General features: G+C 43.4%; 1 protein-coding gene and 1 long non-coding RNA gene across 8 annotated transcripts in view; one reads left to right on the plus strand and one right to left on the minus strand.

The window, feature by feature from the left end:
* EBF4 (EBF family member 4) overlaps nucleotides 1-15,601 on the plus strand; it is a 98,756-nt gene that overhangs the window by 18,185 nt on the left and 64,970 nt on the right. For all 7 annotated transcript variants that reach the window (XM_031943048.1, XM_023506184.2, XM_023506183.2 and 4 more), the window contains 5 exons: nucleotides 4,731-4,887; nucleotides 5,147-5,210; nucleotides 5,539-5,594; nucleotides 9,733-9,806; nucleotides 13,349-13,417. In XM_031943048.1, the coding sequence (XP_031798908.1) occupies nucleotides 4,731-4,887; nucleotides 5,147-5,210; nucleotides 5,539-5,594; nucleotides 9,733-9,806; nucleotides 13,349-13,417 (420 nt within the window). The remainder of the gene's footprint in view (nucleotides 1-4,730; nucleotides 4,888-5,146; nucleotides 5,211-5,538; nucleotides 5,595-9,732; nucleotides 9,807-13,348; nucleotides 13,418-15,601) is intronic.
* LOC116419997 lies at nucleotides 8,221-8,920 on the minus strand. The gene is made up of 2 exons (XR_004230323.1): nucleotides 8,743-8,920; nucleotides 8,221-8,435 (listed from the first exon to the last, which is right to left on the minus strand). It is a non-coding gene; the product is annotated as an uncharacterized LOC116419997 (long non-coding RNA).

Here is a 15,601-nt window from a genome sequence, read left to right on the forward strand (position 1 = left end):
GGATGAAACTCTCAAAACTCCAGTGCCCTCCCCACTCCCTGGGAGTGGACTCCAGACTCTAAAATAGCTTTGGAACTCTTGGAGAAGGCACGCTCCTTTTTGTGCCTCAATTTCCCTATATTCTTCTAATGGGTTCTTTTTCTTACTCCAGCATTCTGAGGTTTATCTCTTGCTTGCTGGAAGGTGGTGGTATCGGGTAAAAGAGTGATCTCATAGTTTCAGGGGAGGTAGAGGTCTCCCCAGAGACCGAGGCTGGGGAATTATAGCTAGCAGAGGGATTGAATGTTGTTCTCCAAGACGAACAGAAGCTGGGCAGGGCTGGCCTCAGGGGATGGTAGCAGAGCATACGATAGGTTAGTCAAACCTCATTAATTTGTCCTCCACTAATTCAGCATTAGATAAAGCTGGCCCTATGCTGAGCTGGGATGTCTGGGAGGCAAGAGTTTACTTTACGTAAAGAACACTCAGATGAAAGTTTTGAAGGTCTAAGCAAGTTATGTTTTGAGAAGGCAGGAGTACTGATGAGAGGTTCTTTTGTTATCCCCCTGGAAAGCTGAGGAAGGCCCCCAGTGCATTAGGGGAATCCTCTGGGGAGGATGTATAGGAGCATAGGGACAGAAGTCACAGAAAGAGAGACTGCTGGATGAGCTGCCGCTGGGGGGAAGGAGGGAGGCTTACAAGCACCTAGGAGAGAACTAAGCTGACCCAAAAAAGGAAAAGACCCATCTTAAGATCTTTCCTGATGTATACAAATAGACACTACTTTGGTGCCTTTCCTGATTCCCCTGACTCTCTTATGGAAACTCCTTCCTTCTTTATGTTCTTGAGAGGCAAAATGTGTGTGTGTGTGTGTGGGGGGGAATCAGGACTTTCTCTTCCGCCCTGCCCTTATCCCCATTACCTTGACTATCCCCATAAATACCATCTGAGACAAGGGAGTAGAGAAGTTGAAAGAGCTTTGAGAGAAAAGTGAAGGTGTAGAATAGCGTATTGGGGTTAGAATCAGGGAAACCTGAATTTGTATTTTGCCTCAGATACTTAATGTATGATAACCTTAGGCAAGTTCCTTAACTCTCCCAGCCTCAGTTTCCTCATCTGTTAAATGGGGATAATAATAGCACCTACCACGTAGTCTTATCTTGAAGATCAAATGAGATAGTATATGTGTATCCCATTTGATAATGTATCAAATGAGATAAATATGGTTTAAGTGCTACGTGCCTGCTACTATTGTTTTTGATATTACTAATAATATATAATATTAATGATAATAGAAACTCTTCCTGGGTGGTTGTGAGGTGAAAACTAAACTGGGGGGAGGTGATCTGTCTGCTCTCCATTTGCCCCTTCTAAGAGTTTCCTAGCTTTAGGATTTCTTTGGGAATCTTCCTGGTACTGAGCTTCAGAGGCAGGAGTAAAAGGTGTATGTATACACACACACACACACACACACACACACACACAATACATGGGGTGTGGAGTTGGAAGCTTTTAGCCTAGACCTTCTTAGCATATTCATAAATAATAACCAGAATTAATAAAGAAAAAAATATGACTTTAATCAACATCTCCCTCACCTACCCTTCTTTATTTCAGGTCCCAAGAATGGGGCTGGCTCAGCTATAGAGGGAGGCAGGAAAAAGGTGGAAGGTATCAGGGAAGACAAGAGACAGATAAACCCAGGCTTTTGGGGGCAGAGAAATGGAAGGGAAGAAAGAAAAGGGAAAAAATGGAGCCAGCATAAAGTCTATAGGAAGGGGTGGAGTATTAAGCCTAGGGCAATGACTAGAGAGAGCAGGAAAGAAGGACAAGTTCAGGGGCCATCTCAGCCAAACATCTACCTTTTACCTGAAGATCTTAAACGAGATGGAGGTCACCACCTTCTAAGGCCAGGATAGTTCTATTTGCTTAGGAAGCTTTTCTTTTTACCAAGCCCCTTCCCCAAACTGCCTCCCCCACTCTTATCCATTATTCCTAGTTCTGCCTTCTGGGACCAGGCACAATACATTTAATCCCACCGCCATGTGCTTGCACACAGCTATCATGTGCCTATTAAGTCTTCTCATTTCTAGGCTAAAGATCCTTCAGCTGGGTACAACACCAGGGAGCTGGAGACCTATTTCCACCCTCACTGCACCCTCCACTCCTGCCCCCCAACAAGAGTCTGGTCAGTTTTGGTTACTGTCCAATAATGAACTCTGGCTTATCCATCCCAGCTCCAATTCTGGACCCAGGCTTCTTAAAGAGTCAGGTGCAGTGGAAAGAACTGAAGATTTAGGATTGCAGAACTCAGGAGCGTACTATACCCTAGATCTTGTGGAAAGAACTTGGGACTTAGAAAGGAAGAGGAGACCTTGGTTTGAGTTTCACTTTTGCTATTTACCCATAGTGTAAGACTTCATGTTTATCTCAACTGATGCTATCAAGGTCTTCTGAGTTATTAATTCAAAACAATTTAACAGCTTAAGGCCAAGGAGAAATCTCACTAGAGATGGGCTTCCCAGTTGACATCCACTCTTTCTTGGCTACTCTTTGGCTGGGTCATTCAGTCACTTCTGAATCCCATTTCTTTATCTTTTCCACAAGAATAGCAGAAGCACTTGGATAGAGCCAGAAAGCCCTAAAGAACAAGCAGGGATGGGTCTGAGTTTTCACTTAGCACTCTTTCCTTCCCTGTTAATGCTTCCCACCAGACATACAGAGGTGGGGCTTCTGGCTGCTGTCTGGTTTTCCCCACTATTCAGGGACTGTTTTTAATGAGAACAGAAGGAAACCTCAGGGCGTCTTTGCCAGAACTGGGATATTCCCCTTAGCTCAGGAGTGGGCCTCCTCCCTAGCTCTCTACTTCAAGAGCCTTAAAAATTGCTTCCTCCCACCTCATGGAGCACTGTCTACACTGAGTTCCTCTTTCTTCCAGGAGCCATGGGAATCTGGGGGAAGTGGTGAAGGTCCTGATTGGGGGAACACTTTTATATCTAAGATTGGGGTGAGGATTCCTCATGATTTATATAATATTTTATATATGCATATACATGTTTATGTAATGTTTTAACATTTGCAAAGTATTTAATATAAGTTCTCATTTTATCTGCTAACTTTGTGAAGAAGGTGCTATTATTATCCTCATTTTACAGATGGGGAAACTGAGGCTGAGAAAGGGAGAAGTACTCAGGATCACAGTTAGGAAATATCTGAGGCAGTTTACTGTGCCACCTGACTGTCTCAGATCCTAGCTATGAGGGAGTCGGGGAAGGGGAGGCTGGGAGACTTGGTTCTCCAGAATTGGCCCTTTCATTTATTTCTTTCCTTTCTAGTCCCTGTGTTCCCAGTCTCACTGCTTCAGAGAGTCCCATCCCCTCCAAATTCTCTCCCTTTCTCAGGGGGGCAAAATGCTAAAAACATTTATTCTCTTCATGTAGGCTAAACTAGTGATTCCCTTTATCTCAGCCTCCTTCCCTCCCTCTGACAAAGTTGGGCTGGAAGTCTGGCAAGCTGGTTACTGAGATATTCCTTCTAGAGAAGTGGGAGGGACCTGTACCCCTCTCCCTCCCTCTAATCCAGTCTATTCTGGGATGTGGGAGCTGTTTTCTCTCTAACCCCACTGCTGTCTTCACCGTGCACTCTGCAATAACTCCCTGCCCTATGTCTCAACATCTCTCTCTGACCTCTGGAATTGGCTTACTAAACTGATGAAACATTTTTTTGCCTCATTAAAGAATCACTGAAGTCCACACCACATCCAGGGAAGTGATAGGCGGTAGCATCAGCCTATTCTGAGACTTATCCATTCACCTCCTGGCTTCTGGAGATCTTGCCCTGACAGCCTCCTAAAACCAAATCTTCCCTCTCTCTGTCCTGTTTGAACTGGCCCAGAAAATGTACATGCACTCTAGTCACATAGGCCCTAATGTCTCCTTTGGGCAAGAGCTGTGTTCCTGAAAAGTTATCTGTAAAACAGTTTGTGGTAAATCCAGCTGCCCAGGGAGCTGTTGGGGGAAAGCCTGCTGGGAGTGGGAACTGCTTAGTAATATGAATGAATGATCACACAGACAGAGGCTGTGTGGGCTGGAGCTTAGCTCCTCGGAGAACTGAGCCATCATGTCTCACTGGGGGGAGCTTTGTGGGACAAAGGATCCAGCTCTGTGATCATAAGCTCCTCTAAATGACCCTCACCTCTTAGAATAGAGATCTTTGCATTTAGCTAGCATCTAATAAAGTGTCTGTTGGATGAATACATCAGTGAATGAATGGGGGAGGCTAGGGGAGGAGGAAGAAGAGAGGGGAGATGATAGAGCTGGACCAGAATGATTACTCCTCCCCAATTTCTGAATCCCTATATCCTTCCCCAAGGCAGTGTAAGGAAGTGGCTATTGAGAGCTCTGGGTGTCAGGATGACTTGGATTCAAGTAAAAATTCCCACACATACTGGCTGGGTGATTCTGGGCCAGTCACACTTTTCAGTGTCCCAAGCAAGCAAGACTGGATATTGCAAATTAAGTGCCAGTTGGTGTTGATAAGGGAAATTCCCTTACCGGGAGTTCTGTGAAATCATGGGTCAGGTAAAAAACAAAACGACCTTCTATTCATTCAGATTCAGTTTTTCTTAAAGTCTTCCAACCTCGCTTTAAGCACGGGCTGCTGGGGCCTGGCCTGTCAAGCCCAGCTCTCTCCCCAAAGAAAGCACTGGGAGCCCAGGATGACATCTTTTCCCCTTCCCCCTGTTCCCACAGTGGTGTGGGCCTGGCTCGGGCTCACTTTGAGAAACAGCCACCTTCCAATCTTCGAAAATCCAACTTCTTCCACTTTGTGTTGGCCATGTATGACCGACAGGGACAGCCGGTGGAGATCGAACGCACAGCCTTCATCGACTTTGTGGAAAAAGAGCGGGTAAGGGGAGCTGGCAGTTAGCTTGGTCTTGTGTATGAAGTTTTCATTCTTTGGAAAATTTTTAGAGCCAGCCGGGGGTGGGAAGAATATTATGCATGGCCAAATATGGCAGCCAAGAGGGAAAGGGTGATTGTTCTTGGGTTGTGTGAGCAAGTTTCTTCCCTCTCTCTCCCCCCAGATTACAGCTGAGCTGGCTGAATGCTGGGGGAAATTCTCCTCAACTCTTACCCTTAGCACTTTCTCTCTCCTGTCTCTCCAGGAACACAGTGGAGAGAAAACCAACAATGGCATCCATTACCGTCTACAGCTTCTGTACAGCAATGGTGAGTCCTGGTCCTCATTTTCCCCTTCCTGGTCCTAGCCTTCCCTGTCCTAGCCTTAATCCTCACTGACTTGCTCAACTCAGCCTGCCCTGCCTCCCTCCCTCCTGCCCTGTCATATATCTATATCTATCTATCCATCCAGTCATGGATGGCCATCCATCTATCTATCTGTCTATCTATCTATCTATCTACCTATCTATCTAAAATCTCAGAACTTTTAAAACCCCAGGACCTGGGAGGGAGGTGAAGAACCCTAAGACTTCAAAGAATCTCTTTTCTTTGGCTTTCCCTGTCAAACCTGATTTTTCCCTCTCCCTTTTGTTCCCAGGAATCCGCACCGAACAAGACCTGTATGTTCGACTTATTGATTCCATGTCTAAGCAGGTGAGCTGGATTCTGTTTTCCACGTCTCCTCTTATTTTGGGAGATCTCTTTGGAGCTGGATTATGAAATCATAAGCCTCCCAAGGTCATTCTGACCCCAGGTCAGCTCTAAAAGGCTGGATCCATCTATTCCCTCCTTCTGCCTCTCTGCAGTTTGTTTGCCCTGTTCCCCATCTCTGATCTCAGAGCCCCCACTTAATTGATTACCTGGTACTGTCCAAGGTGCTGAGAAGCTACAAACTGCAGAGGAGTGTAGATCTCTGCCCTCCAGCAGGATTTAATCTACTTGGGGAGACCAGATGTGCACAGCACTAATTAGAGAACAATACATCACACAATTAAGCCCTAAACATTGTAGTGCTGACAATAAGTGCTAATGATTGTTTAGAGGAACCAGGCAGGACTGGGGGAAGTCTGGTTAGTAGAAGTAGGAGGAAGGCTGTGCGCTCAGAATGATTGGGGCTCGGCATTTAGAGTTGGAAGCAGCCTTAGAGATCAGTTTGTCCAATCCCTCTCATTTTACAAAGAAAGAAATCAAGGCCCATAGAAATTGTGACCTGCTTGAGGTCATTTGAATTCAGTCCTCTGAATCCAAGATTGGTGCTTTCCCAAAAATTTTTGCTTTGATTCACTGTGAACATAGTAGAAACCAAAGAATACAAAAGTCCAAATAGACAGATGAGAGTAAAAATGATTGTATTGAAATTGTAAAAATTTATATTTACAGTTTTTAAAAGATGTGAATCTTAACAAGCTAGTAACTAAATAGTCCTGTTTGTGTCCATGTTCCCTTCTGATTTTTTGTCCTTTCGTGTGTTTTTCTGGGTTTCATTAATGTTGATATGATTATTTGCCCAGTTGTAGTCAGTGTGTGTATTTTTGTCTAAGTGCTCTTTGTGTTATATTGTTGTGCTCAGGAGACTAGGGGTCTGGTTTGAGCTCTGCCACTGACCAGCTGGGTGACCTTGGACTGGGACTTACAGGGGAACCCTCCTTCTGGGCTTGCCCATTGCCTCATTTACTTCCATCACAAATAAGAAACTGGCTGGATTAGTATTTGGCTGTTTGCTAAACCCAGGGATGGTTCTGGATGGGATAGGAGCAGTCACAATGAAAGGCCTGGTGGGAATTTCCCTTTCTTCCTTTTCCTTTCAAGGTGTTTTCTAAAGAGATAGAGAGGAGATATAAGTGAGCAGGGGGTATGAGATCCTTTCATCAACTGACAATCCCTGATTGCCTACTATGGTTGGATCACTGGGCTAGGTCCTATTGGGGGTGGGAGAATTCAGAAATGAAGAAGACACTGCTTTAGGAAAGTAAAACCCAGTTGAAGAGATAGATATATAAATTATAATAAAACAAGACAGCATCTGCCAAGTGCCACATGACAAACAGTTTTTGAAGACCTTGAGGTACTTCTGGAACTCTGGTATTCTGGAACAGTTAAAGAAAGTTTAGAGATGGGGGTGGATGAGGCTGTGTTAAATTTCCATCTTAAATGAATAGCAGGATTTAGCTATATAAAATGGTGTTTTTTTGGGGGGGGGAAGGAAAAAGGCCATTTTGACTGGAGTTTAGAAGTCTTGTAAGGGAATAGTAGGAGACAAGAAAGAAAAGATGAATAGTGTCCCAATTGTGGAAAGCCTTAAATACCAGGATCCATAATTTGGTCTCGATCCTATCAGCCAATGAACTAATCATTTTTTGTGGAGTGACTTTCATTTCCTGGAAACCTCTTAATACCAGGTATGAGGCGATTGGTACAAGTAGGAAAGGCCCTGAGTGGGGTGGTTAGGGATAGAAGAAGGGTGAACCACTTGCACCCCCATTTCTGCTGGGAAATCCAAGAAGTCACAACTTGTAGATTTACTATGGAAAATTTCCCAACTTACTAGATAGGGATTTTCCTTGTGAAACAATGGAGAGCCACTGAAAACTTATGATCAGAATTGTGCTTAAGAAAGTTTAATCTGGAAAGAGAAAGACTAGAAGCAGGGAGAAAATAGCTGAGACAGAATGCTGAGGTGACATCAGTAGAAAAGGAAGAGGAGCCAGATGAGAAAGGTAGGAGACTCAACCATTGATTGACTTTGAGTGATGGAGAAGAGTCTGGGAACCAATGATAACTTGGGGCTGAGTCGGAGTGTGTGTGGGAATGATGGCAGCATACTCTGAAAGAGGGAAGCTAGGAGTGGACTAACTTGGGGAAGATGACTTGGATTTTAGATATGTTAATAGTAAGCATACAACAGACGTGCCCACATTAAGCCAGTGTTCACATGATCTTCTTGCCAATGACAGTGCTGGAAATGGGACCATTTGGACAATCTAGGCAGCAGAGAGAATGGGGGCAGAATGGCTGGGTTGGCAGAGGGAGAAGATAAGAAGCAGGATAGTTGGTCAAAGCTAAGAATCAGAATTCATATCTTGGTTGGGGGGGGTATAGTCCACTCTCTCTTTAGTTCGGGGAAAAAGCTCTTTGCTCCCATATTTTTGACCTTATAGAGAAATCCATGGCAGGCTAAAGGGCAGAGTGGATGGAGAATTGACCTTGAAATCAGAAAGAACTGGGTTTCAGCTTTAGCCTCTGACACATATTTTCTGTGTGAATCCCTGTAAGTCACTTACCTTCTCTCCTCTCTGGGCAAGTCTCCAAGGCTATAAGTTTCAGAGGAGATACTGACTTGCACTGGGAGGTGATTTCTCACCCAGGAGTTCCTTAGGCCCCCCCCCAAATCACGACTCTAGATCATATTCCAAACATTTTTCATCTTTTTCTGTGTCATGGATCCTTTTGGCAGTATGATGAAGCCTATGGATTCTTCTGCAATGTATTTTTTTCCTGTATAAAATAAGATATAGAATTACAAAGTAAGCCAATTCTATTGAAATACAGTTATCAGAACATTAAAAATAACTAACCAAGTTCATAAACCCCAAGGTATCCCTGTCCCTGTGGTGAAAGCCAGGGGGACTTTTAATGAACTTTGACTTTTTAGTCCTTACTAAAGCTTTTCAAAAGAAGTCTGTGGATGATCAAAGAAGACAAAAAGATCCTTGGGGAAGCAGAGAAAGGAGGTGACCCACAGTGGCTTGTTTTCCCCACCTATATCCCCAAAGAATTCCCCTCTTTCATCCTGGCTCCTTACTAGGTTTAGGTTGAGATTTGCTGCTTTCTGCCTCTTTTCCAAGGCCTGACTCTGTCCTGTAGCTCAAAACATCTTCATCAGAGCACCTTCCTGGACATCTTTTCTCCTGGGGTAGTCACCACAGATCAGAGAGTGGGAAGAAGTGAATTCTAATTAAAAAATAAATAATTATATATATATATACACACACACACACATATATGTATATATATGCACATATATACATATACAGATAGGCAAAGTGAATTCTAATAAAAATAAATAATATATATTATATATATGTATATGTGTACATATGCATATCTACAGATAGACAGACAGATAGAGAGAGAGATAGACAAGATAAATAGAAAGATAAATAGATGGATGGATGATATATCAACAGGGTAGATGGATGGATGGACAAATAGGTAGACAGACTGACAGATGGATAGATAGATAGATGATACATAGTTTGTTTAGACTTATAATTTTTTGGTATAGGGAACTGCCAATGAAGAAACAGTATTTAACAATTCAGATCTGTTATTATTCTGTAGTTTATGGTCTTAGAATATTCCTGGGGCAATGCTGAGTTTAAGGGCGGATTTTCACAGCCAGTATGTGTCAGAGGTGAGACTTACACAAAGTTCTTCCTGACTCCAAAGTAAACTTTTTAGGCAAGATTCCATGCCGATAACTCCCTTTTCTATTGTACTTTAAACATTTACCAGCCTTTTCCTCACCACAACCCTGCGAAGTAGTAGTACAAATGACACCTTTATTGAACATATTGGGAAACTAAGGTTTAGAGAGTTTAAATGCCTTGCCCAACTGTTACCCAGCTAGTCAGAACTGGGATTTGAACTCAGGTCTTCTGATTCCAAATCCAGGGCTCTTTCCACTACCTGCTTAGAGGCGGAAGTGTGGGTCCTTCGTGGCTTGCTCTTCCCTTTTCCCTCTTCTCCCCTCCCCTTCTGTCCAACTGGTCTGTTGCCCCTGTCCCTTCAGGCCATCATCTACGAAGGGCAGGACAAGAACCCGGAGATGTGCCGTGTCCTCCTTACCCACGAGATCATGTGCAGGTGAGTGTACTGAGGGTACGAGTCAGCTAGGTGGGGAGGGCACAGAGAATTGGGGTGACCTTCCCCCGGGAGCCCATGCAGTGGGACCCTGGGGCAATGTGGGCTGGGATGGAGATTGGAATGAGGTGATGGGATGAGGAGGGGCAGTGTCCAGACCAACTCTCCAGGCCAAAAACCCTTCTCCTCTGATTGCGGGCCATCACCTAAACTGTCCCTAGCCCTAAGACAGGGCGAAGGGAGGAGGAGGAGGAGGAAGGGGGAGGAGGGGAGGGCCTCCCGGGCACTAGCTGAGCTAGCTGGGTCCCTGAGGCCCCATTAGCCAGGGCTGTTTGTGCCGCTCGAGCCGTGTTTGCGCACAGGAGAGTCATCCTGTCACCGCTAATTGAGCTGCAGGAACTTTTACTAATGAGCTGGGGCCCAAGGGAAGGGGACTCCAGAGAGGGTGGGGGGTGGGGGGAGAAGGGAGGCGAGGAACAAGGCTGTGGGGAGTGGCGCCTAAGGAGTGGAGAGGCAGGTGGGCAGGTGTGGTCTGGCCTGGACGGAGCCTAGACCTAGGTGGGAGTGGGGATGGACAGTGGGCCCCTCTCCTTCCTCCCTCTGCCTCTCAAAGACCTAGTCACCCCAACTCTGCTCCTGGCTGTACAGAGAGGGCGCAGGATTGGAGAGCTGGAGGCAGCTTAAACCTGCTCAGACCTCTTCTAGGTCAGACATCACCTCAGCAGCATAGCTGACAGGTGGTCTTCCAGCCTTTGGTGTGAGCACTTCCATTGGCAGAGGGCTCATTACTTCATAAGGCAGCTGGCCCAATTGTTGGACAGCTCCAATTGTTAGAGGGTTCTTTGTTATCCCGAGCCAAAAATCTGTTTTCCTGGAACTCCCCCACCCGCATTGTTCCAAGTTTTGCGCTCTAGTTTCAGCCACACAAGATCTATTCCCAGAGGTCTTTGCTTAAAGCAAACCCAACATATTGAAATCTGTTTTTACATACAAGTTCAATTATGGGGTATTCTTCATGTTAAATAAGAATTCACCATAATATTCCTTTAAAAAAAAAAGGCATGCTCCCCCAGGACATGGGAAAAGAGGTTTGCATTTAGAAATATTTGATTTACACCAAATGAATGGACATTTCAAAAATACATTTATTGTGCAAATTGAGGCAACCCATATATGCTTTAGACAGGATACTTTCAGGCAAGGATAGATACAGAATGTCTCCCTTTCCTTGCAATGTTTTTTCTCCCCTCCCCTCTCGGTGCTAGGAAGGGAAAGGGCAGAGGGAGACAGACATTTGACTCTTCCCCAAGACCATCTCTGTGCATATAGAAGTGTATATCAGGGCAGTGATAGAAGACAGAGATCCTTCTTACATCTCGGAGAAATGAAGAACTGGGTATGATGGCAGTGGGAGGTCAGAAGGCCTTTGGGAAACAAGGTCAAGGGTTTTTTTTAAATTTCAAGTCCAAAGCACCAAGGATCCACCTTTTCCTATGAGCCTGTCTGCCGGCTAGGAGGGAGCTCGGTCTATGTGTGTCCCTAGCCCGATAGACAATATAGCTTTTGACAGAGCTCCAGAATGTACTTTTTGATCTTTAAACTGGAGTCAGTGGGAAACTAGACACATATTTATTTTGCCCACAGTTTCCTAGAATTCTTTTTAAATTCAGTTTTATTTTCAACATTTGCTTCTTCCCACCCTTCACTAAGAAAGCAAGAAAAATAAAGCCCCAGTTATAGTTTTATAATTCTAAAATCCCAGAGTTGGAAAGCATATCCAACTCATAAGAGGGCAGGAATTTAGATTGACAGCACTTTCATAAATAGGGAGGTACCCGGCCTTTTGCTCTCTATTTCTTCTCTGTTCCCCAATCTTAGCTCTGGCTTTTCTTAGCATTTATGGGGATAGACTATTTCTGTATCCCTACCTATTCCTTCAGCTTTGAGGAGGAATGAAGAAATGAGCCTAACTTGAGGGAAATTCATTCCTCCTTCTTTCCCTCAGTTCTTTTACACATCTCACTTTCTTTCAGAATGTGTCGAGGGTGGAGTCATCAAGGCTTTGTCCAGGGCGCCAAGTTTAGAGGACAATAAAGCTAGAGGTCCCCAATGGCATTTGCAGTCCCTTAGGAGTGTGGAAACAACAACAGATCTTAGCACATATTTAGCAATAATGATTAGTTAAAATCAGAAACTACCAAATGGCAGACTGAGGTGAATTCGTTCTTCCTCTTGTCTGGTGGTGGTTTTATTCTGATGTCATGGGATCAGTGTATCCCCCCACACAAGGTGGTCTCTTCCATTCATCTCCTTACTTCCTTGGCCCCCATGAAGGCCTGTTTCATATTGCTTGCCTCAAATATAGATTATGGTACTTTCCTTGGGTAAAAACAATTCCCATAATTATAGTTTTCTTTCCCTACCTTCCTAATACCCAGTCTTTCCTTTTTTGCCCCTTGTATACTTTCCTTCTCTGCCCCAGCCCACTGTATTTCCTGACTTTTATGTCCTTTATTTCCTTCTCCCACTTCATTTTTCTCTCTTTACTTCTCAGGAAGGAAATAACTTCAAGAGACAATTGGTAGCCCAGATGAAGAGAACATTAAACATGAAGTTAGGAAGGCAAAATTCAATCCTGCCACAAACATTTACTAGCTGTGTAATCCTGGGCAAGTCATTTAATCTCAGCCTACCTCAATTTCCTCACTGGCAAAATAGAGATAATAATATCTGCTCCTAGGGTTTTTGTGGGGATCAATTGAGATAATATTTGTAAAGCATTTTGGAAACCTTAAAGTGTTATATAAATGTTAACAGTTATTATTATTATTAACTTTCTAACATGAAGTTCTGATTAGATTTACATAACAGTAGAATAGAGCCTCATCTTCCCGAGTTCAAATCTGTTCTCAAACACTTATTGGCTGTGTGATCCTGGACAAGTCATTTAAACCCACTTGCCTCATCTATAAAATGAGATCAGGAGGGAAATGGCAAACCACTCCAGGTTCTTTGTGGAAAAAACCCCAAATGGGGTCGCCAAGATTCATGACTAAAGAGACACAAAGACATGACTAAAATGATGGAATGGGCTTGCTTGATTGGTAACTATCTCATTGGAGATCTTAAATGGAAGGCAAATGACCATTGGGGAGGGTGTTATAGTGAAAATTCCTTCTTTAGGATTGTGGATTAAGAGTGGAAAGGGTCTTTAAAGTTGGCTAGTATAAACTCCGTTACTTCACGTGAGATTTAAGTGACTTATCCAAAATTACATAGATAAGTAAGTGGCAGAGGTGAGTAGACATTGAACTAGAGACCATAGGACCATAGATTTAGAGATTAAAGGGATTAAAGGACATTTGATTTCCCACCCTTTCATTTTACAGATAAGGTAACTGAGGCACAGAGAGGTGTGCTTAGGTCACACATGATTGAGATAGTATCTGAATCCACAATCTCCTGATTCCAAGTTAAATTTGTGCACCATGATGCTTCACAAAGGTCAATTCTGGTTCTACAGCTTTGTTCTTCTCTCCTTACAGTCGCTGCTGTGACAAGAAGAGTTGTGGCAACCGAAACGAGACACCATCCGATCCCGTCATTATAGACAGGTAGAGAGAAGGTTGTGGGAAGAGTATGTGTGTTTGTGAATATAAGTAAGTGTGTTTATAAGTTTGTGAGTGTGTGTGTGTGTGTGTGTGTGTGTGTGTGTATATGGAAACAAGTGTCTTGATTATGGACACCAGTGAGAGGAAGGGGTCTGTTTTATTGTGAGTGGGTGGGGATTTTTGGGGAAGGAATTATATTTGGGAAACAAAGAAAGACACCGTTATGGGGGTATTCCCATTTTGACTGTGTGATGGAATTGAGGGAAGGGGACTTCAGTGTATTATGGGACCAGAGGAAGGAGCTGCTCCTAAAGAGTTTATAGGCTCTAAGCCAACATATAACCCAGAGGCAAAATGATAATGGGACATCAAAAATTAGTCACTGCAAGAGACTGAGTAATGTCTACCACATGTGCCCCCTACTTTGAGGAATTGCAGAATAGCGCATTTTTCTAGGCTGAGTTTGCTTTATAGGGGATCACTTACATGGAATTATATTCTTAGCCTGAGAACTACAGGGAGGGTAGTTGGTAAAGCCTAGTGGTTAGTGAAGGAAGACTTTGTAGATAATGGGAAGATTTTACCCAGTGAATAGGGGAGCTCATCCCAGGTGAGGGAAACTGCCCTATTCAGGACTTCAAAACTGGCAAGAGGGTTGCTTTGATGGAGCAGAAAATTTGAATTTAGGATTGAGGCATTTACCTAGACAGCTGTGAGGTAATGAAGAAAAACTAGACCATGTATGAGAAGATCTGGGTACTAGTTTACAATCCCACTTGGGATTTGGGCAAGTCATGATGTGGATCCTCAGTTTCCTCTTGTGTAAAATTGAAGTAACATCTGCCTGCCTAATCTACCTCACAGGGTGTTTGTGAGAGTCAACAATTTCATGCCATAATTGGATAAGTAAAAAAATGATTCAATGGCTTCAATGTCCATTCACAATTTAAGTAAAGAATTAAATGTATGGGTAGCCAAGGTAACTTGGTTCATTTTGTCATTCTAACATTTTTATTATTATCTTATTTTTAAGTGCTTGTTGCTATTGGAAATAAAAGTGAGGATGTATTAAAGTCCCTGCCCTTCTGGGCAGGGGGGACTTACAGTGTAAGATGACATAAACATAGATAACTGTACAAAATGATAAATGATAATTACATCAGAGATGTGTCAAAGGAAAAAAAAGCAAACAAACTCGGTGCTGAGTTCTAAGAGTATAGTTGTTACAAACCTCTGGGATCATGGAAGGTTTTATGAATGAATGGATGAGTGAGTGAAGAAAGAATGAATGAAAAAAATTCATTAAGTGCTTACTGTGTGCTGGGTACTGTGTAAGTGCTGGAGATGCAAAAAAGAAAAAAGAAAAAAAAAGCAAACTCTGTCCCTATTCTCAAGTTTATATTATAATAGGGAATAAGAGCAGAATAGGGGAGCTAGATTTGGGAAGTAGAGGATTGAGTACCTGTTCCAGTGGGAGGAAGATTAAGCCAGAGTTCAGAGATGGACAGCAAGTAGAACAGTGGGCTTGAGACACAATAAGAATCAAGTCAGATCGAGGATCATAGGGACGGGCAAGGATTTATAAGTACCAGTGAGGGGTTGGGGGAGAGGGGTCTAGAATATAGGCAGCAGGGCTTGGAGATGTCTAGGAAATAGCGTGTCAGGCTTTGGACTAAGCAAGATAAGGCTTACTAATCAGAGCTCAGAGGTCTTTGTGGAAGAAGTGGCATTTGAGGTAGTCTTTAAAAATGGATAAAAATTAATTGAGCAAATAGATGGAGAGATGTGGCAGCTGAACTTCTGTAGGAAAATGTGAAAGAAACATGGAACTAGGGAAAAACAGATGGCATCCTAATTTTCCAAAAAGAGAGAGGGTAAAGTTTGCAAACTATAACTGATGAGATTGACTTCAACTCTTGGCAAAATGCTAGGACAGTATTAAAGGGATGGTGTGTAAGCATTTAGAAACGAAAGCAGTGATCACAAGGGGCCAGTGTCTTCATAGTTTCAACAAGAACAGTTCATACCACAGATGATGAAACAGATTTTCCAGAGAGAAGAGAGAAGAGTGTGGGAATAGAATGTCGCATATCCTGGGATATATAGAAGCTACGATTTTGCTTTTGTTACCTGGAGGGTTTGGGGTCAGGATGGAGGGAAAAACATTATCAGGAAATGACTGGCATG

This window comes from Sarcophilus harrisii, chromosome 6 (genome assembly GCF_902635505.1).
Source record: "Sarcophilus harrisii chromosome 6, mSarHar1.11, whole genome shotgun sequence".
In the NCBI taxonomy this organism is placed as follows: Eukaryota; Metazoa; Chordata; class Mammalia; order Dasyuromorphia; family Dasyuridae; genus Sarcophilus; species Sarcophilus harrisii.